This window comes from Malania oleifera, chromosome 3 (assembly GCF_029873635.1).
Source record: "Malania oleifera isolate guangnan ecotype guangnan chromosome 3, ASM2987363v1, whole genome shotgun sequence".
Classification (NCBI taxonomy): Eukaryota; Viridiplantae; Streptophyta; class Magnoliopsida; order Santalales; family Ximeniaceae; genus Malania; species Malania oleifera.
Genome location: NC_080419.1, coordinates 40,456,904 through 40,480,867, shown reverse-complemented (window position 1 = coordinate 40,480,867; position 23,964 = coordinate 40,456,904). Strand labels below are relative to the sequence as shown.

The 23,964-nt window shown below is 36.1% G+C and overlaps 1 protein-coding gene across 1 annotated transcript in view; it reads right to left on the bottom strand.

Annotated features, from left to right (window-relative positions):
• Positions 1 to 7,905, bottom strand: part of LOC131151885 (DEAD-box ATP-dependent RNA helicase 13) — a 55,343-nt gene extending 47,438 nt beyond the window's left edge. Inside the window, exons 1-4 of the mRNA XM_058103348.1 lie at positions 7,681 to 7,905; positions 7,246 to 7,515; positions 6,496 to 6,668; positions 5,886 to 6,080 (exon numbers count right to left, since the gene is read on the bottom strand). Coding sequence (XP_057959331.1) covers positions 5,886 to 6,080; positions 6,496 to 6,668; positions 7,246 to 7,515; positions 7,681 to 7,831 — 789 coding nt within the window. The 5' untranslated portion in view covers positions 7,832 to 7,905. The remainder of the gene's footprint in view (positions 1 to 5,885; positions 6,081 to 6,495; positions 6,669 to 7,245; positions 7,516 to 7,680) is intronic.
• Positions 7,906 to 23,964: the final 16,059 nt, after the last annotated feature.

Below are 23,964 nucleotides of genomic sequence, written 5' to 3'. Positions count from 1 at the left end.
TTTTAGTAATATTTGATATAGAGAGAAAATACTATGGATAATGAATTTCTTTCTTATTTTCCCTTTCCTTCCTTTCCCCAAAAAAAATCCTTGATCCGAACAAACACTTAGGTAGTGTTCAAGAGCAAGGATTTTGCGGCTTGGATTTGGATTTGGATTTGTATGGATTTGGGAGAAACTCACAATTCTATACTATGTTTTCTTCAAATCCACACAAATCCAAATCCAACGTCTGAATTCCGCGCTCCTAAAGGCAAGGTTAGTGTATTTTGAATCCTTTAGCTCAATTTACTAACTTTGTTTAGTAAGGACAATAAATTTTACATTTGTTTTGAACCACTATTGAAAGAAAAATAACATTTTTTCACTTTTTTCATTAATCATATGTTATAAATTAATTAATAAAACAAAATACACTATCCACTCCACAAATCAATTAGGCAGATAAGACATACAAATGATACAATATGTTAAACAAGTCCTATTATTTTATTTGTGAGGGCGGGCCTTGGATCAACAATAAGGTCGCTCCTTTGTGACCAGTTGGTCATGGATTTGAGTCCAAGGAAACAGTCTCACTGCACAAAAAGCAGGGATAAGGTTGCATACACTGACAACCCTCCCCTACTCTCGCAAAGCGAGGAGCCTTGTGGCTCATGAACGCCCTTTTTTTATTATTTTATTTTGTAAAAGAAATAAAAATCTAATAAATTTAGACCAATGAGTTATATTGTATAACCTAAGCTTTCAAATTATGATATATAAGTTTATAAAGTTCATCATTTAACTAAATAAGGTACTAACAACTTGAACACGATAAAAACTAGAAAGAAAAGAAGGTTGAAGTTGGAAATATAGAAAAATATAAATATCAAATTACTAATTAATCGAAGTAAATATTTTTTTAACAAAATAGTGTTCATGTCAAATTGTTAATTAATTCAAACCTTGTGAATATTAATAAAAACAAATAATTTTTGCAGCTTTATCATCCTCATTACAATATTTTCTTCCTCCTCTTCGTAAAGTTTAGCGAGAATGACTTATGAAAGGGGGAAAAAATAAAATGAAAAGAAAAAACAAAAAATATATTTTTTGTTGTAATAGTCCTATGCTGGCTATGTAACGGTGGTAGCTGTGAATCTTCTCCCCACCAATTTAATGGCGCGGAGATTGAAACAAAAATGATGTTAAATGATGACTTTGATTTATAGGAACATCACCCAAAAAAACCATTACCTAATGTCGCTACATAATAACTACGACCACTATTTAAAACCATGTGTTTATTGATATTTTTTTTTTTTGGATAAGGCTTCATGCCCACAACACAACTGATGCTCTTCAGGCAAGTGGTGATCTAGCATGCTTTCATAGCCATGGTTACCACAACGTCCTGGTTCAATTCTTGTTCCTCACGTTTACAGCCTTTTTTATAACAATTATCTCCCTCCCCATAATGGGTGCTATTCATCATTTGTTTACCTCTCTGCATGCAATCAAGCTGCACATGCAAGGGATTGTTGAGGCTTTATATGCATTGTTGACTGACAACTTCATTGTTTTAGCATTTAGGTAAGTTGGTTTCTAAGCAAAAACTATGGGGAAAGTGTAGGATTACATGAATTCAGGCCTGTTTGTGAGAGGGAGTTGGGTAGATTGGTTCCCAACTTACTGATTAAGGAGCTTTCCTTTGGAGCCTAAGGCTCTTCGGCGTTACAGCAATCCATACTTCAATATATGTAATCTACCAAAATGATAGGAATGCTAAAGCGAGTGTTAATATTTGTCTTTTGGAGATACATACATACATATACATACATACATACATACATACATACATATATATATATATATATATATATGGCATCCAACTTTTGAGTTGTTATCTATGGCAACGATGAAGGAGGCATGTTTTTGGATTCATAGACTCCATCTGTACACTCACCAACCAGCAGCCACACCAATGTCAAACAAGGAGAATAATCAAAAACTAGTTGGGACAACCACAAATGATGTGAAGCACCAAAACAACCACGGACAAGGTGAACCACTTACCAACTAATATAGCACTGCCACAGCCTTACAACTCAACTTACGAACACCACCACTGCTCCAAGAACTCACAAACAAGCCTTTATGAACACCAAACATAGCAAAAACATGCTCAATGGCTTAATAATATGGTCTAGGGAAGGAATCAGAACATGGTGGAAGAAAAATTCAGAAAAAGGTAGCTGAAATCTCTCTCACGAGCCGGTGCATGGGGTCAGGACTGCCAGCAGTTTGCCAGCACGTGGGAGCGCGTGGAGCACTTTTTGGCGATGGGGTTTTGTAGGGTTTGGTTTTTGAGGGTATATGGTTGGTTTTGTGAAATAATAAAGGGTGGAAGTGCATCTGAGCCAGGCGGCAACAGGAAGGTGTTTTCGGGCAAGGGTTGAGCGTGATAGGATTTAGGTTGGATCAAGCTCTAATACCATGTTGAGATTTTGATTAAATGAATAACCCAACTTGAAGATAGGTATCTCCCTCTTTTTATGATACAAATCAAATACATTCTAATTTCCAAAAGACAAATAACCTTTAACATATTGATATGCGAACAATCAGAAAAACAATAAAATATATTTAAACTTCGACAACAAAGAAAAAAAACATATTTCATGCATACACTTTCCCTAAACAAATGAGTCAAGAAATATTAATAAATAAAATGAACTTTAAGCTGTTTAAGGGAAGGAATCAAGAGAAATAATAAAAAACTGAACTTCTGGTGTTTATCAGCAATTTAAAAAATATTATTTCATGCATATTCTTTCTCAAATTAAAAATAAGAAAATAATTGACCCATAATATAATTATTGAGAAACTACTAAAAAAACCCAACTTTTGATCTAAACAACACAACGAAACATGAGTACCAATAAAACTGATGTAGACAAGGAATGGAAGGTAAATCGTGCAACAATAAAAGCAATAAAAAAAAATGTTGTTTTTGAGGTCTAAAACTAGTCAAGTCTCTCAGGATATGATAGGTCCAGAATTGTGTGAGGATTCATATCGATCATTAGATTCAAGAGGTTATAGATTCGAAAACAATTTAGTTATTTCTAGATTCACTAAAGAGATTCAAATCAATTTGTTATGTAATTGATACAAATCGTATGAATCGAGTCACAAATTGTAAGGTTCTAACAATTATGCCTGATATAATAAGGAATTAACCTAGGAGAAACTCCATAACCACTTCCCAATTAAAGAGATGTTTTTAGATACAAAGTCACCAAGCCTTAAACCGCACCCCCCCCCCCCCCAACCAAAAAAAAAAAATTAGGTCCCCCCTAACCATAAACTAACAAGGTGATCCCTTTTATTCTCCCTGGAACCATACAAAAAGAAATCTCATTGTTCTCTCCAAAGCCGCTGCCACCTCTGCAGGATTTTATAAAGGTATAAAAACTAAATGATGATATTAGAATGGGAGTGCTAATAAGAGTAATCCTACACTACTAACCCCTTACAATAAATAAACCCTCTTCCACCCTTCCAGTCTCCTTTCTCTTCCAAAAAGCAACAGACGAAGGGTTGCCAGAAGAAGGGTTGCCAGAAGAACTAGATAAGATAAAGGCCAATTCAAAGAGTCATAACCAGCTAGAAACCTCAAACCCTCTCATTCACCAATACTCAAATTAATCCCACACAATGCTTTAGGAAAATTTATCTTTGACCCTGAAAAATACTTCTCAAAAATTCTTAACAACATAAAAACCTTGGCAGAATTTCCCAACACTATTCTCAAGGAAGAAAATAGTATTACTCATAAACTAAAGATCAAACCCACAAAATAAAAAGACACCAAATCATCCCAAGATACTAAGCACATGAAATCAACCTACTCAACACATCAACCACCAAAAGGAACAAAAAAGAGAATGGATTCTGTTGCTTTAACCACTGAGGAACCCCAAACCAGTCCCAAGGCTTACCATTAACCACACCCTTCTTACCCCTTCTTAACCATCTCATTTGCCACCATAACTACAGATGAAATCAGTCTATCTTTAACAAATGCTGATTTGGCCATCGTCACCATATCCCTAACGCCTCCCTAAGTCCCTTCGACAATACCTCAATTAAAATCCTATAAACACTGGCAACCAAACTAACTAGCCTACAGTTCTCAACCTCTCCTTCTTATGAATAAGGGCTATAAAGGTTAGATCACATTCTTTCCTGCCATCCCACTACAATGAAACTCCCTGAAAAACCTCATGATATCCTCTTGCAAAAAAGGTCATCATGAAGCCACTTGGACCAGTGCATAATCCCTATCCATATCAAACACAGCCCTCCTAACACCTCCCTAAACCTCTTAGACAAGACCTTGGTTAAAATCTTGTAAACACTGGCCACCAAACTAATCGGCGTAAAGTTCTCAACCTCACCTTCTCATGAATAATGGCTATAAAGGTTAAGATCACACTCTTTCGCACCATCCCATCGCAATGAAACTCCCTGAAAAACCTCATGATATCCTCTTACGAAAGAGGTATCATGAAGCCAGTTGGACCAGTGCATTATCTCTGTCCATATCAAACACAGCCATCCTAACTTCCTCTATTTTAAAAGGCCTCTAACCAACTAGCAATATCCTCCCTAATGGGACTCCAATCAAGACCCTGGATCATCAATCCATTCTTCTGCTCATCAGTGTATAACCACCGATAAAATCATCCCCAATCTATTGGTGATCCATCTCTACTCTCCTTGGATCCAACTGCAACTCCTTAATAAGACTTTGACCTAGGCAAATCAGAACCTCACTCTCCTTCAACAATTCTTAACAAATGCACATTCCACCTTTGCACCTCTTTGGTTTCTGAAAATTCTTGAGATTATGCATCTTTGCACCTCTTTGATTCACTGAAAGTTCTTGAGATTATGCATAAATGTGTGTGAAAACTGTATCATGGTGACAGTGTATCAGCTAGATTCCAAAAGGGTTTTTGCTAAAAAGGCTATAGAGGATTCCTTAAAGCATCCAATAAGAAAACTATATCACTCAACAGAAGCCAAGAAAGTTTCTGCTTCATGGCCATCGCGAACATTACATTATGGGTAATAGACATTACGTACATGAATTCTTTTTCTTTTTCTTTTTTGCATAAGCAAACTTGTTAAAAACATACAGATTTACATGTTTTGATACTAGAATCCTACATACTAATGCTATAAGTGGTTATTTAGTAAATTTTAATCAATCTAAATACAACATATACTACAAGTATTGAATCTTATCTTGGTTTTCTAGTTACTATTGGCAAAGAACCATACATATGCCACTTTTCACCTGCTTTATTGATTATAAGTGAAATTCAAACTAAGGAATCATAAGCATAACAACATATCAAATGTAAAATGTTCATATTTCAAGCAAGAAATAAATGCATTGCAGTAAAACATGTCTTTGTCTCCAAACTCAATCAAAACACCAAAAAATAAAAATAAAATGAGAAATGTATGCTCTAAAAACTTCAGCACTACTTAAATCAATATACGTAGTTGAAATAATACAATTTCTATTAAGCGTTGACTTTAACAAAAAGGACAAATTTGGAAAGCTGCATCATTTAAGTGCCACTGCAAAGAGGGTGGGACCATGGGAAAAGAGGGTCAGCCAACACTAACTACATTCATGCACTTAAAAGAAAAGAGATTATCAGAACAAGAGTATATCCAATAAAAGAGAGAAATCTGGAAAGCAATGACGATTGAGTGCCAGGCTGCAACCCACAGGTTTCAAAGCAGCTCCTATTTGCATCCACTTACTAAAACAACAGAAAGATTAAATTAATAAAACAAAATGATACAGCAACGTTGAGCACCTGAAGTGCAAGCTCCCTAGTTGGAGTGATGATAAGAGCCCGTAAGACGCCTCCTGGAGCATATTTTTCCATTGCATCCTCATTTTCTGCAAGCTTCTTTTCAGCTTTTTCTCGCTCCTCAAGTAGACGCTGCAAAATGGGCACGCCAAAGGCAAGTGTTTTTCCTGACCCTGTCTCCGCAGCACCAACAACATCCTATCATAAAAATTGACTGGAATATCAAACCATAACCCCCTCATTCCTAAATGCAATGCATTAAAGTGGAAATCAAAATGTGTCTGACTTCTGTTTGCAAGTAGTTTCCTGGGTGTGAAAACTGAAAAATACAAAAAATGACAAGGAATATATATTTTTTGAGTTCAAAAACATACTTTTTTAAGAATATTCTCTTAAACCTTGAAACAACCTGTGAAAATCATACAGATGTGAAACAACCGTAGGCAAGTGTTTCCACATTTTGATTCGGAATTTTTTTTCTACAAAACACAAAAATACCAAAAAGAAAATGCAGTGCAAATTTCTGCCGTTTTCATTCTTGAACTTTATGTGATCCCTCTTTCATATCTAAAAACTATTTTTGGTAGAAAAATACAGAAGGCACTTAACTAACCTTTCCCTGATGAGCAGCAGCAGGAATGCAAGCCTTCTGTATTGGTGTTGGTTCCTTGAATCCAAGCCTATATATAGATCTCATGAGAAGAGGATGGAGTCTTAACTCATGCCATGCATGAAAATTGGCTCCATCAACTGACTCTTCTTCAACATTGTCCTTGCAAATCTCAACTGCCATTAGAGTCACAGTTTGTAAGCCATGTCTCTTCTAAATCCATGTTAAATGCTCATGTCCATCTCAAGACATTTACACAGATCAATCAATCAATCAATACTCTCACATCAAACCTAGTTTAACAATAATCCACAAACTAAAAAAATTAAAAACAGAACAAGTAAGGAGACAAATCACACCAAGCTATATGAAAGAACATTTGAAAATAAAGAGGCAATTACAAAAACATTAAAATACAGAGAAGAAAGTCTAATACTGCCATGTAAACTGAAAAAGTAGTAGCAGGTTCACAAGTCCAAATGTACCAGATTCACACTGACTCAAACTTTTAAAACACTGAATAACAAAGTAGACATCATTTGAAGAAAGCAAGTAATGTCAAATTAATACTACCACTAAGTAATAATTTCCCACGCATAACCTGTACAGGAGTGAAAAATATGCATCAACTTAATTTAGTAAACTTAACAACGTCCCATAAACTAATGAAGTACCAAACCACTGTGTAAAGACCTACAAAGAGAAAAATTAGTTGATTAGCTTCCTGACATATAAAATAAACTTAAAACTGACCCGCCATGGATTCTGCATTGTTCTCGACTTTCTTTGACTTCTTCTTCTTCTTCCTTCTCTTCTCTTTCTTTACAGCCTCCTCCTTCTCTTTCCCCACTTTCTCCTCACTGCCATCTTCAACCCCATCAATAGAACATTCATGGGCATCACTATGCTTCAGTTTCTTCAACTTCCCTAACCGCATAGATTTACCCTTCTCATCCTCTGCCTCAGGCTTGGGAATTTCAAAACCGTAGTCCGACTCGTCAATCTCCTCAAGCGAGAGAAACCCTGCTCTCATTCAAACCATGAACAAGTCAGAAGAACAGTACAACTGATGAACTCAAGTGCTCTCAACGACAACATAATCAGGCAACAATTCACTTTCTCTTCTTTTCTTATACATAACTTTCTCAGGAGCCATATGGAAAAGGCAATTGAAAAACAAAAGCAAACCTCCTTCAAGTTCGTTGGAGCCGACGAGAAGAGAGGAGGGGTCTTCATCAGAAGGAAGAGAAGGGTTCCATGGCAGAGACTCAAAGCGTTCAAGGTCTGGGTCTGTGGGGACGGTTCGTTTCCTGGCTCTTTTCTTTGATGGTTGAACCATGGTGGCTTCCAAGATTTTCGCGGCCGGCGGCGTGAGAGTTGCAGACTTGCAGATGACTTCAACCTTATTGTCCTTAAACTATGAATTTTTTCTCATTTTAATTTTATTTATTTAATAAAATATTAAATAATATTTGTTTGGGAAAATATTTTCCATTTTAAGGCTTACGTAATCTCGCTAGATGGTCCATCGAGATTCAAACGATGAGAGTTTCCGTTGAATGACACGTGGCGAGCAAATCTCGTTGGATGGTTCAATAAGATTTGCTTCGTTCAACTTTTGATTCTCTAGTTGCAGGTCAGGGGTGACCGTCCGGAGGCTCGAGGACCCCAAGACCCCAATAGACGCGAGCTCTGTTTTGTCGTTGGAATCAGAGACCCAAGTAATTAGTCTTATTTATGTCGCCTTACTCTCTCTCTCTTCTAGCTGCTCCCCAAGAAGTCCAAGAAGACTCAAACGACACCGTTGTCGTCGAGTCCCTACTGCCTGCCGTTGCTCAGCTACGTTCCGTTCCTCAACACCCACCTCTGCTGCAGCTTCACCAACCCCGCCACCGCCCACGACCCCATCTTCAAGCTCTGGCTCGGGACCAAGATGTGCGTGGTGGTGAACTCGCCAGAGATGATGAGAGAGGTGAAAAAAATTATATTAAATCTAATTAATATTATTTTCTTTTCAATTAGTTTTATTAATTCATTGTAATTATTTTTATTAATTTCTCGCAGTTCATGAGGGAGCTCCTGAGCAATGCCAACCTTGAGAGGTAAGAAGGTTTTTTATCTTGTTTATTTTGTTGGGTTGAATTATTTTGTATGTTATCGGGATCTCTAGAGTACTAATCTAGAAAAAGTTTGCTAAAAAAAAAAAAAAAGAGGAAGAAGAACGTTTGCAAGGATGGGGTGAAGGGTTTTTTCTAGCAAGAATTCTCATCCCTTTTGCGCATTTGAATCCTCCATCTCTCAGCCAACTGATTCTCCAGCAACCCCATAAACCCTACTATGTTTTCTGTAGAATGGATATAGGGCTCTCCTCCCTCCCCCCCCCCCCCAACTCTCTCTCTCTCTCTCTCTCTCTCCCTCCAACAACCCCATAAACCCAAACTTTGTTTTCTGTAGAATGGATATGGGGCTCTCCTCCCCCCCCCCCCCCCCACTCTCTCCCTCTCTCTCTGAAGAACCAAATGTTGAACGGGCAAAACATACATCCCCATGCAAATCTCGCTAGGCCATCCAACGAGATTTGTCCGCCACGTGTCATTTAAGAGTCATCCTCATTGTAGAGACCTGAAAAATAAAATGATAAAATAAATCAAAAAAAAAGGATTTTTGGGCTAAGGTAGGAGAAAACGGGCAACAATTTTCTAAGAAGCATAGAAAACCCACAACGGTTTTCTGGCCAGTGCTAAAAGTTATAAAAGAACTGAGAGCATCATTTTTTTTTTAAATCAAATACTCTCTCCTTCTCTCTCTTACAACCCATGAAACCCCTCCCCTTCTCTCTACAAATTCCGCTTCATTAAGCCTCATTTCAACGATCATGAACCACCGCAGAGTTCCTGGGAAGATTCTCTACAATGTAGGCATAGCAGAATTTCAGTTTAGGGTTTTGGGGTACCATCCCAAAACTGACGTAAGGGTGTTAATTAGGTGTTTATGGTTAGCTTATTAATTTATTAAAAATATAAGTGTATATGTGAATGTATTTCTGAGGTTAAATTGAGAAATAAGGATTTTTTAAAATTCAAGGTTGGTGTATATACCGCAGGCAAACTAAGGAATTTAGTGGGTGTCTGTAGGAACCTAGGTAAATGATAAATAGTTTATAAATTCAGGAAATGTGAGCATGAAAATTATTCTAAAAATTCAGTTGATTAATAGGGAAATATGTATATGTATAATTTTAGGATTTTGAAATTACGAACGTCATGGGTGTAAGTTAGAAATCAGTAACGAGGCTAATTTGTTAAGTAAGGGAAATATGCTATGCTAGTAAATTCAAAAAAATTGTCAATAAATTATAGTATTTGTTTATTAAGATACGGGGTATAAATTATACAGTTTTATAGATTTCAGAACATGACTTTTATTAATTGTGTGGCATGAGTAGGTATTTGTTCAGTACATAGTTTATATAGTTTTTCAGAATATCCTGATATAGAGTATTTTTGCACAAAAATGTGCTTTACCAGATTTTACAGAATTATGGATTACAGTGTATATACAGACAAATATTTTACTATATATGCAGAATACCATGATTTCCAGAATTTCAAAACCATAACACTCAGATATTATAGTTTATTCAGTTCAAATATTACGGATCATATAATACAGTTATTTCAGTTCAGATATTACAGTATTTTAAAATCAGTTTTACAATGTTATGGTTATTTTGGAATCATGATGAAATAGTAAGATAATTATATATATTAGTATTATATAGTATCACACCTTGATGAATTATTTCAGTCAGATTCAGTCAGCAGAGCACGATATCGTTGCAATTTCAGATCAGAGTGCAATCAAATATCTCAGATAGTGTGTGGATTTTCGTCAACCGTGCCTTGGAGGGATTGCAGACTCCCTAGAAATCTAGGTTGAGGTGGCCGGTTTGACGAGTGAGAGGTCAGTTACCGAGCCTTTGAAGGGATTACAGTATGGTCGGTTTAATGATTAATAGAGTTTCAGCTGACTTATCCTGGTGGGCCAACTAGAGTTAAGTCCCGCCTATGAATCACACAACCCTGTGATGAGGGGTTAAATCATGACATAGAGTTTTCTAGGGTAGTTTTCACAGATATATATATATATATATATATATATATATACAAATTTACAGGATAGCAGCAAATATATTATAATACTAGAAGTATGATTAAATAAAAAGCTCAAATATTACAGATATATTTTTAAGCCACATAGGTGTGAGTTATACTGTGTATTATTTTATAGGCTATCTCAGTTTCAATTATTTATCAGTAAATTATTTATGTAAACTCAGTTGCCACACACTAGTAATGACATATTTCTTCTTACTGAGAGTTGTCTCATCCCAGTAACTTAACATTTTTTGGGTGATTCAGTTAGACGAGCAGATCAGGGTCGGAGGTAGAAAGGTTATTTGCACTGCCCTGTCTGTAGGGTAAGTGTTATCAAAAAGATACATTTTTGGTAGGTTTCAGGAGTTTTAGTAGATGATTAGGAGATGTGTATTTATGTACATATATTTTGGGGGAATACTAAATTCTAGTATTGTAATAATGGTTGTACAGTTTTATGTTTTCCGCTGCATAGATGTTTTTCAATAGTTATTATAAGGGTATCAGAGTAAGATGAGTATCAGTCTATATATATAGATTTGGAAAAAAAATGGTATGAAATTTTTGGTCGTTACATTTTGGTATCAGAGCCTAGGTTGTTAAGTTCTGTAGACTTTAGAGTACAGCAAAAAATAATACCAGAATATGAGAATGGAGATGAGAATTTAGGGTTCTGTTCTGTAGTCTGGAAGTAGGAACTTCAGGGTGGTTTCTATGTTTTTCCTAGGGTGACAATTTCAAGAAAATCATTATAAACTATCGTCGATTTCTATTTTCATCTAGTAGGACTAGACCTTAAATTAATAATAGGTAGTATGAGGGAATTTTAGTTAGATTAAAGTTAGAATAGTATTATGAGGTTTGGATTCTTAGAATAATTTGGTATTATTGCAGAATGGACCCTAGAGATAGTAGTGCTCATGCTAGCGGCGATGATGGTGCAGGGCCTTCTAGCATGGGTGGTGGAGACTCATATGCTATTTTACGCAGCGTAGCTCAGCAAGTCATGGCTAAGATTGCACGGAGCTCCAAGGAGTAGGGAGTTCCATCTGCAGCCCAAGGTTGTACGATAAAGAAGTTTACTAAGATGAACCCTTCAGCGTTTTCAGGAGCAGCTGATCCTACAGTTGCTGAGAACTAGATGCAGGAGATAGAGAAAGTATTGACGATGCTTCACTGCACCGATGAGCAGAGGGTCCTCTATGCCTCGTATAAGTTGACAGGAGAGGTCGAGAGATGGTGGATGGCTACTAGATTACTAGAGGAGCAGAGATCTATACTAGTGCCTATGACCTAGAGCTGATTCAGAGAGATATTCTTTAATAGATATTTTCCTGCTACTATTAGAGACGATAAAGTGCAGGAGTTTCTGAGTTTGACTCAGGGACCGTTGATAGTTCAGCATTATGTGACAAAATTCATCGAATTGTCACAATTTGCTCCATACATAGTGCCAGATGAAGCTAAGAAGATTAGGATGTTTAAGAGGGGTTTGAGGCAAGATATATATGAGCAGGTGGCGGTTCTAAAGATGCAAGACTTCTCTGAATTAGTTGACACAGCCACAACAGCAAAGGAGAGCGAACAGAAAGATGTGGGAGTACCGAGTTAGAGAAAAAGGCCAGCGCCTCTAGGATTTCAGCTAGGTTATAGCCAGGGCCCATGGAGAGGAGACAAGTTTAGAGGAGGCCAGAGATAGATGACAGGACACCAAGGGTTTCAGGGTGAGCAGGCTTACCCCATTTGTCCCAGATGTGGTCGTAGGCATCCAGGTGAATGTAGAATGGGAGAGAATGTCTGCTATCAGTGTGGGAGTCCCGGTCATAGGGCTTGGTCATGTCAGGTACCGCAGGCTCAGGTACCAATTTGTAGACTGTTTAGGGGTGGTTACCAAGCGCCTCATGGAGGCCAGCAGAGGAATACAGCACCAGAGAGGGTCTATGCATTGACGTTAGGAGACAATGAGGTTGTTGAAGATGTTGTGACAGGTATTCTTAGTGTTTTATCATATAAAGTTGTTGTTTTGTTTGACACAGGTACCACCCATTCTTTCATGTCGTCGGGATATGCTAAGTTATCTGGGATTGAGGCACAACTATTATATGTTGAATTGTTTGTAGCCACACCAATTGGATCAGTAATGAGGTGTAGAAGAGTGTTTAAAAATTTTCTAGTGGGCATTCAAAATAAAGTACTATCAGCCGATCTTGTGGTATTAGATATGTAGGGGTTCAATGTGATATTGAGTATGGACTGGCTAGCTACTAACCATGCCAGCATAGATTGTCATAAAAAAGAAGTGATTTTCAGAACCCCGGGTGAGCAAGAATTCAGATTTATGGGTTTACATGTGCACGCCTTGCCACAGTTGGTGTCAGCTATTCAGGCGAGGAGACTACTTCAGGGTGGTTGCCAGGGGTATGTAGCTTACATAAAGGGGATGCCAAGGGAAGAATTGAAACAGGCTTATATTCCAGTAGTCAAGGAATTCTCATATGTTTTTCCAAAGGAGTTACCTGATTTACCACCAGATCGAGAGATTGAATTTGCTGTGGATCTACTACGAGGGTAGGCACCGATATTTAAAGCACTGTACAAAATGGCTCCAGCCGAATTGAAAGAATTAAAAGACCAGTTGTAGGAGTTGATGGATAAAGGATTTATCAAACCTAGTGTGTCACCTTGGGGAGCATCAGTTTTGTTCGTAAAAAAGAAAGATGGGAATATGAGGATGTGCATTGATTATAGAGAGATAAACAAACTGACAATCAAGAATAAATATCCTCTTCCCATAATTGATGATTTATTTAATCAGCTCCAGGGGACCTAGGTCTACTCTAAGATTGATCTTCGATCAGGTTACCACTAGGTGAAATTTAAAGCAGAGCACATTTCGAAGACAACATTTCAAACCAGGTACAAGCACTACGAGTTTCTGGTAATGCTGTTCGAATTGACTAATGCACCGACAGTGTTTATAGACCTAATGAACCGGGTGTCCCATCGGTACTTAGACCAGTTTTTTGTAGTATTCATTGATGATATACTGGTATATTCAAAGAGTTTTGAGGAGCACGAGGATCATCTGAGGCTGGTATTGCAAGTGTTAAGGGAGAAAAAATTATATGCTAAATTCAAGAAATGTGAATTCTGGTTGAGGTAGGTCACTTTCCTCAAGCATGTGATCTATGGGGATGGTATATCAGTTGATCTGAATAAAATAGAAGCAGTGGTGACTTGGGTGAGACCAGGGGATGTTCAAGAGGTTAAAAGCTTCCTAGGTTTGGCAGGGTGCTACCGACATTTTGTGGATGGCTTCTCCAAATTATTGGGGTCACTGACACGACTCATGCGGAAAAATGTGGGGTTTGAATGGACTAATAATTGTGAGCAAAGTTTTAAGGAATTGAAGCGACAGCTGGTCACTACACCGGTATTATCCATTTCATTAAGAGAGGATGGGTTTGTGATATACAATAACGCATCCCAAAAGGGACTCGGGTGCATGTTGATGCAGCATAGGAAAGTTATTGCCTATGCTTCTTGGCAGCTTAAAAAGTATGAAAAGAATTACCCAGTACATGATTTAGAGCTAGTTGCAGTGGTGTACACTCTAAAAATCTGGAGGCATTATCTTTATGGTGGGAAATGCGAGATCTTCATTGATCATACAAGTTTAAAGTATTTCTTTACTAAAAAAGAATTGAATATGAGGCAAAGAATATGGTTGGAGCTTATTAAGGATTATGATTGCACCAATAGCTATCACCCAAGGAAAGTAAACGTGTGGGTTGATGCACTGAGTTGGAAAGTAACATGTTAGAGGTGAAGATTCAGCATCCTATTCAGATAGAATTGGAGAGGCTAGGCGTGGAGCTGATAGAGGGTGATCACCATACATTCATTGCCAACTTGGTGGTACAACCTACCCTACAAGAGAGAATTAAAGATGCTCAGAGAAATGACCCAAAATTGGTAAAGTGGGTAGATAATGTGCAGAACAGACAGGGAGAGGAGTTTACTATATCAGATGATAGAGCCTTAAGGTTTTGTACTAAACTATGCGATCCTGCAGATGCTGAGATTAGGATGGCTATCTTAGAGGAGGCGCACCAATCCCTATACACAGTTCATCCCGACAGTACTAAAATGTATTGGGGTCTCTGGGAATCCTTCTGGTGGAGCAGCATGAAGAGGGAAATAATGAAATTTGTGGAGCAGTGTTTGACGTGTCAGCAGGTAAAGGCCAAACACTAGAGCCCGGTAAGACAATTGCAGCCACTCCACATCCCCCAGTGGAAGTGGGACCATATATCTATAGATTTTGTCACAGGTTTGCCGCCAGCGCTGCATGGCAAGAACGCCATTTGGGTAATTGTAGACCAGCTGATGAAGACCGCCCACTTCCTACCTATTAAAGTAAGCTACCCTATGAATAGACTGACAGAGATAAACATTCAAGAGATAGTTCGACCTCATGGAGTGCCAGTATCTATAGTTTCAAATCGAGACCCGCGTTTCACATCACCATTTTAGAGGAGCTTACAGAAGGTTTTGGGGTTTCAGTTATCATTCAACACAACTTTTCATTCTCAAATTGATGGGCAGACAAAGAGGGTGATCCAAATACTTGAGGATATTCTATGAGCATGTATGCTGGATTTTGGGGGTAGTTAGACCCAATATATACCGCTGGTTGAGTTCTCATATAATAACAGCTATCAAGCCAGCATCGGGATGACACCTTACGAGGCATTGTATGGTAGGAGGTGCCATTCTTTACTATATTGGGATGAAATGGGTGAGAGGCGAGTTTTAGGACCATAATTAGTCCAGCAGGCATACGAAAAAGTCCGACTAATTAAAGACAGGATTAGTGCGACTCAGAGTTGGCAAAAAAGTTATATAGATACTCGTCGCAGGAAGTTAGAGTTTAGTGTGGTAGATCAGGTGTTTTTGAAAGTATCACCACTGAAAGGAGTTATGAGGTTTAGGAGGAAGGGAAGAAGGGTAAGTTAGGCCTTAGGTTTATTGGCCCATTCAAGATACTAGAGATAGTGGGTCCAGTTGCCTACAAGCTAGCTTTACCACTAGCTCTATCCAAAATACACGACATATTTCATGTTTCCATGTTGAGGAAATACATCCTAGATCCCTCCTATGTGATCAGCTACGAGGAGTTAGAGCTCAGATATACACTAGCATATGAGGAGATACCAGTGCAGATCTTAGATAGAAAAGAACAAAAGTTGCATACTAAGAGAATTCCACTAGTAAAAGTCCTGTGGAGAAATCATGTAGAGGAGGAGGCCTTGTGGGAGTTAGAGGAGGAAATACGACAGAAGTACCCACATTTGTTTAGTGGTGATCAATATTAGTAAGGGAAGAAACGACAACAGTTCAGATAGAGTAAGTTTTATTTTGATATTGTATAGAGTAATTGATGTATAAGTTGTATAGTAAAATACAAGATAGGTAGTGTTTTTGGTTTTAGGAGATTTTTCTTTTATTTATATACTTTTAATCTTCCAAAACCGTATATGTAACCATGGTATTCCTCCTCCATAAGTGAGGGTAATTTATAAAATAAGTAGTAAATTTTCCTCAGAGGATGGTGCATAGCACAAACAGTAAATTTAGAAGACAAAATTTTATAAGGAGGGGAGAATGTAGAGACCAAGAAAATAAAATGATTAGAGAAATCAGAAAAAAGAATTTTTGGGCTAAGGCAGGAGAAAACCGGCGATGGTTTTCTAAGAAGTTTAGAAAACTGACGACGATTTTCTAGCTAATGCTGAAAGTTATAAAAGAACCGAGAGCTTCATTTTTTTAAAAAAATCAAATACTCTCTCCTGCTCTCTTTTACAACCCACGAAACCCCTCCCCTTCTCTCTGCAAATTCTGCTCCGTTAAGCCTCGTTTCAACAATCAGGAGCCATGACAGGGTTCTTGGGAAGATTCTTTACAACGTAGGCGGAGCAGAATTTCAGTTTAGGGTTTTGGGGTACCTTCCCAAAACTAAGGTAAGGGTGTTAATGAGGTGTTTATGGTTAGCTTATTAATTTATTAAAGACATAAGTATAGATGTGAATATATTTCTAAGGTTAAATCGAGAAATTGAGATTTTGTAAAATTCAGGGTTGGTGTATGTATGCAGGTCAACTAAAGAATTTAGTGGGTGTCTTCAGGAACCCAAGTAAATGATAAATAGTTTATAAATTCAAGAAATGTGAGTATGTAAATTATTCTAAAAATTCAATTTATTAATAGGGAAATATGTATGTGTATAATTTCAGGATTTTGAAATTAAGAACACCGTGGGTGTAAGTTAGAAATCAGTAACGAGCCTAGTTTGTCATGTAAAGGAAATATGCTATACTAGTAAATTCAAAAATTTTATCAGTAAATTATAGTATTTGTTTATTAAGATACGAGGTATAAATTATACAGTTTTACAGATTTCAGAACATGAGTTTTATTAATTGTGTGGCATTAGTATGTATTTATTCAGTACAGAGTTTATATAGTTTTTCAAAATATCCTGATATACAGTATTTTTGCATAGAAATATGTTTTACTAGATTTTACAGAATTATGGATTAAAGTGTATGTACAGACATATATTTTACAGTATTTGCAGAATACCATGATTTCCAGAATTTCAAAACCATAACACTAAGATATTATAGTTTATTTAGTTAAGATATTACAGTTTATTCAGTTCAGATATTACAAATTAGATAATACAATTATTTCAGTTAAGATATTACAGTATTTTTTAGATCAGTTTTACAGTGTTATGGTTATTTTGGAATCATGATGAAACAGTAAGATAATTATATATATTAGTATTATATAGTATCAGACCTTAATGAATTATTTCAGTCAAATTCAGTCAGTAGAGCACGGTACCGTTGCTATTTTAGATCAAAGTGCAATCAAATATTTCAAATAGTGTGTGGATTTTCGTCAATTATGCCTTAGAGTGATTGCAGGTTCCCCAAAAATTAGGGTTGAAGTGGCCGGTTTGACGAGGGAGAGGTCAGTTACCGAGCCTTTGGAAGGATTGCAGTATGGCCGGTCTGATGATTGATATAGTTTAAGTTGACTTATCCTGGTGGGCCAACCAAAGTTAAGTCCTGCCTACGGGCCGCACAACCCTGTCATGAGGGGTTAAATCACGACATAGATTTTTCTAGGGCAATTTTCACATATATGTATATATAGATTTACATGATAACAGCAGATATATTATAATATTAGAAGTATGATTAAATAGAAAGCTCAAATATTACAGATATATTTTTGAGCCACATAGGTGTGAGTTATACTGTGTATTATTTTACATGCTATCTCAGTTTTAGTTATTTATTAGTAAATTATTTATGTAAACTCAGTTGCCACACACTGGTAATAGCATATTTCTTCTTATCGAGAGTTGTCTTATCCCAGTGACTTAATATTTTTTAGGTGATTCAGTTAGATGAGCAGATCAGGCTCGGAGGTAGAGGGGTTATTTGCACTGCCTTGTCTGTAAGGTAAGTGTTATTAGAAAGATGCATTTTGGTAGCTTTTAGGAGTTTTAGTAGATGATGTTGGGGGACGTGTATTTATGTATATATATTTTGGGGGAATACTAAACTCTAGTATTGTAATAATGGCTGTACAGTTTTATGTTTTCCGCTACATGGATGTTTTTCAATAGTCATTATAGGGGTATCAGAGTAAAATGAGTATCAATCTATATATATAATGGTATGAAATTTTGGGTCGTTACACTCATCGTTTAAATCTCGTTGCTTGGTCCAGCGAGATTTGTTTAAATCTCATTGAACCAAGCAGCAGCAAGATTACGTAAGCCTCAAAACGGGAAAATTATTCCTAAATAAAGTATTATTTAATATTTTACTATAAATTAAAATCAAAATGGGAAAAAACTCCTTAAACTAGTGTACCACCAAAAAAATTTTGGTTGTCATTGCCACGTCACCGTAGTCCACCCCAACAGGATGATTCTAGCTAGGTGCCTACTTACAAGTCATAAGCCCTTAGATTTTAGCCCATAAATCTCAAAAATCATTAAAAAATACATATTGTTGAAAATTTTTCTAAATATCTCTTGAGTGAGTTTTAAAAATTAGCATTTTTAAAGTGAAATATTGGGTAGATATGAATCTTTAGGTGAGGTCCTATGATAATTAGTTAAAAGATGGAACTTGGAAAACATTGACAAAAGGAAAATAAAATATCAAAAAATTCATTTTATATTTTATTCTCAATAAAATTGAAAATAAAAAAAATACACTAAATTTTTGAATAAAATTTAAATTTTCTTCATCATTAATATTTAATTTTTATATTTTTTTATCACAGAAAAACAAATTTTTACTTTTAGTAGTATTTAATATAGAAGGATTTTTTAATGAAAAATTGTTGTAAAAGATTCAGAAAAATAAATAGAGATGAGACAAAAATTTTACGTGGTTCGGTTATGCCTACTCCGTGGGCCAATGGGATAAAAAACTTCACTATCTCAAGAGAAATTACAAGATGATTTGAAACCGATCTTGTACAAAATATCTATTTTCTTTATATCTCTTCTCTTCTCTCATCCTTTCTATTCGTATGCCTACTCTAAGTCATATGTGTCTATGTCAAAATGAGAGGGAGAGAGTCTCCTTTTATAAGACAATAAGGATAGCACATAATTTATAGTGGTGGAAAACGAAGGGACATAATTTACGGAGGTGGAAATTGATGTGGTGGCAGCCATTAATTTTTATGGTTTTCATAGCACTCCCCCTTGGATGTCACACATATATTAACTTATTCTTCTAAGATCTTTAAGACGTCTCATTCCAATGAGAAGAACCAATTTCTTGAATGTTATAATAGGTAAAGCTTTGGTGAACAAATCTATCAGATTATCACTTGATCGGATATGCTGAACATTTATATCACCATTTTTTTGGAGTTCATATATATATATATATAGAAAAATTTTGGAGAGATATGCTTTATTTTGTCAACCTTTATGTATCCTCCTCTTAGTTGAGCTATACATGCAGCGTTGTCTTCATATAAAATTGTTGGAATACCCTTGATTGATTGAAGACCACAATTTGCTTGAATATGAAAAATCATTGATTTGAACCATATGCATTCTCTACTAGCTTCATAGATAGCTAGAATTTCAAAATGATTGGAGGATGTTATTGTAACCGTTTGCTTTATTGATTTCCAAAAAATAACAGTTTTTTCATAAGGAAATACATATCTAGTTTGAGATTTAGCATTGTGAGGATTAGATGGATATCCGGCATCTGCATATCCTACTAGTTGATACTTGGAATCGAATGAGTATAATAGACCCAAATTAGATGTACCTCTTAAATAGTGTATAATGTGCTTAATTTAATTCTAGTGTTGTCGAGTAGGAGCAGAGTTATATCTTGCTAGTAGATTTACAACAAATGCAATGCCCAGTCTTGTATAATTGGCCATATACATCAAAGAGCTGATAGCATTTGAATATGATACTTCAGGATCAAGTAATTCATCCCCCTCATCATGAGATCAAAATGGATCATTCTTAACATCAAATGATCGCACCATCATTTAAGATCCCAAAGGATGAACTTTTTCTATATAGAATTGTCTTAATATCTTTTCGATATATTTAGATTGATGAACAAGAATTCTGTCATTAACATGTTCAATCTGTAAGCCAAGACAATATTTTGTCTTTCATAAATCTTTCATTCTAAATTCCGCTATTAAATAATTAGCAGTTTTAGTGAGCTCTTTAGGAGTCTCAACCAAATTCAAATTATCAACATAAACAACAATTATAACAAATTCGGATTCTGATCTTTTAATAAAAATGTATGGACGAATTGGATCATTTATGAATTATTTTTTAACAAGTTACTTAATCAATGTATCACATGCGTCCAAATTGTTTTAATTCATATAAAGAACGTTGGAGTTTAATTGAATATAAATTTCTGAGTTTTGCTTTAGGCAATTTAAAGCCTTTAAGGATTTTCATGTAAATTTCACTATCTAACGATCCATATAGGTATGTTGTTACTACGTCCATAAGACGTATGCTCGGTCATTCAGCGACTGTTATCCCAATTAAGAATCTGAAAGTGATTCCATCCATTACAGGAGAATACATCTCCTCATAATCAATTCCAGGTTTCTTGAGAAACCTTGTGCCGCAAGCCTTGGTTTATATCAAGTAATTTCATTATTTTCATTTCTCTTTTGCACAATACCCATTTGTATCTAACGGGTTGGACATCTTCTGGTGTCTGGACTATAGGGCCAAAAATATCTCTTTTTAATAGAGAGTTTAATTTTGCTATGATAGCCTCTTTCCATTTTGGCCAATCACTTCTATATCGACATTCATTAACAGATTTAGGTTTAGGATCCTCATTACTTATGGTAATGACAGTAGCTACTACATATGCAAATATATTGTTGACAACAACTTTAATTCTATCCCACATTTTTCCTATGTAATGAATTGAGATCTTATTATTATTTCCAGGTATCTATCCATTTTCAAGGGATGTCTCTTCAGGAGTTTTGTCTTCAGGAAATTCCTCTTCAAGAGGTCCCATAATAGGGATTTCATTTTCATGAGAAATGGGTTTGTGAATGTCAAATGGATTATCCACCTTTATAACATCTTTTAGTGTGTTTACAGATTTCAAATTTCTTCTTCTAGGCATTTTATCTTTTGCACCAACAGGCGTTCTATGCTTAACTTTCAGTTTAAGTTTATTAGCTGGTTGTTGTCCTTAATGGACATCAATATGTGTTGGAATATTTGCAATAAGTATATGAGATTTTAGTATGACCTTCGTATATGCAAAAGAATCTGGTAACTAATTTGCAATCCCTTGCAAATGTATAATCTTCTGAACTTCAAGTTTACTTTGATTTATGCGAGAATCTAAATGAGATAAACTCATAACTTTCCATGTGATTTCATGTTGTGCTTCAAGTACTTATTTTAAACTCAACTGAAAATTGTTGGCCTTTCGAACACCCGGTGCAAGCATTAAAAGATGTGAAGTGGCTAGATTTCAAAGATAGGAAGGAACCACAAATCATAAGAAGTACCTTACCTAATCATGGAGGAGGTTCTTTTAATACTATGGAGGATTTATAGAAGAAAGAAAGAAATAGGTTGTGGAGGTTCAGAGCTTGTTGAATTCGATGTTCAAGAAACTACAACAAACAACACTTTTGAGCAAAGAAGACCTACGCAAATGAAGTAGTGGATGTAGCAGTCAAAAAATAAGCAATGAGTTCTCAGTATCAAAGTATGCTACCTTCAAAGGCAAAATGCAAAGCTGGTTGAATTTTGCCTGAAGATGGAAGATAAAAAAGTGATGATGAACAAGTGGCAAAGTTTCTCCATATTATTAGCCATAACCAAGGGAATAGGGAGAGCAAAAAAAAATTTATGCATTCTGGTAAAATTGTGAGTAGACATTTCCATCAAGTTTTTAAGGACATTACATCATTAGATGATATATTTCTAAAGGACCAAATGGACTGGAGTCTCCCCCCTCCCCCCCCCCCCCCCCGAGAGTTTAGGAATAACTCCAAGTACTTTCCCTATTTCAAGGTGAACTTGTGAACATCAAATCCATTCAAATAGTTGAAATCAAAATAAAAATTTCAAATGATGTTTATAAGTTTTTTAACAAGATTGTGTGGGTGCAATTGATGGGTCACATTTTTGAGTCAAAGTTTCAAAGTTAATGTGCAAAAATATTGAGGATGAAAATGTTATCCAACTCAAACTTTTTTTTGTCATGTGCTCATTTGATCTAAGATTCACATATGTTCTTCCTAGTTGGGAAGGATCCGCGTCTGATTCAAGGATTTTAAATGATGCTTTAATAAGGGATGATGATTGACTTATTGTTCCTAAAGGTAACAGGTATTTATTTGTGGGTCGATTACCAAATTTTCCATATATGATAGCATTTACTTCTAGGTACATGATTTTTTTTAATTATCTTTAGGAAAATATTATTTAGTTGATGTTGGGTTTCAATTGAGAATGGGATTTCTTGCTCCATATCGAAGCACACATTACTGTTTGAAAGAGTATATACTCTTCATCAACCTAAAAATACTTAAGACCTTTTCAACCTCCGTCATACTTTTTTACAAAATGCTATTGAAAAAGCATTTGGAGTGTTAAAGAAGAGGTTTCCTATTTTGGCAAATGGGACAGAGGCACATTATGACACTAATACTCAAGCTGATATTGCGTTAGCTGGCTGCATTTTGCACAATTATCTTATAGGTGTTGATCCTGATGAAGAACTAATTACAGCTATTAGTAACGAGCTTAATAGTGGACGAATAGAAATGATCCAACTAGTTCAAGTTTAGTAGGGAAGGAGAAGTTTTAAGGGAAGCAATTGCCATGGTATATGAAGGGATTATGTTTTGTATAGACAGTAGTTAGAGAGAGTTTTTCCTGCTAAATACAACAAAAATGTATTTTAACTTCTCATATGGGGATTTGTTTTAGACAAAAAGATGTATTTTTATTTTCAAATTAAATAAATGGTTTTTTATTTTATTTTATATTAGATGTTAATTGTGTATAATATGTTTAACTGGCTTTGAACTTGTTAGTTTATTCTGAAATCCCCCCTTCGTCTAAATAGCTGGAAGGTGACCACGAAGACCTGTTGATTAACAATAAGAAGAATCTAACATGGAACAACAACATGAATGGTCTTCTTCTTCAGTGTTTAAAAGAGCTAATGCTCAAAGGGCAGAAAATTAGAGGAACTTTTACAAGTACAAAAAATTGGTTTGTAGTGAAGGAAGTAAGTGAAAATTACAACGTTGATGGTAAGCCTTAACTTCCTCCGGCACAAACTCAGGTGTAGGAGGCACATTGGGGCAATTATAGCATGTGTAAAAGGGATCAGAGCATATGGTATACAACTTTGCACACGCCACTAGCTGAGGTTATTATCTTAAGGACAATAATTGATCTGGTTTCTTCACAATGGTGTGCAGTGTGGGTGCAAGGTCATGGTCAGCAGCTAACTCATAGACTCCCTTAGAATGGGATGAGGAAGGTTGAGACGGTCTACAAGCAGCAATAGTATACTGCTGAGAATTCTCGGTGAGGGTCTCAAATAGAGCTCAAGCCTCATTCTCGTGCTTTGTGAAGAAAGTACCTCCACATGATGCATCTACCATGGCTGTATCACGCTCAGCTAACCCCTCATAGAAGGTTTGAACTAATTGTCATATAGGG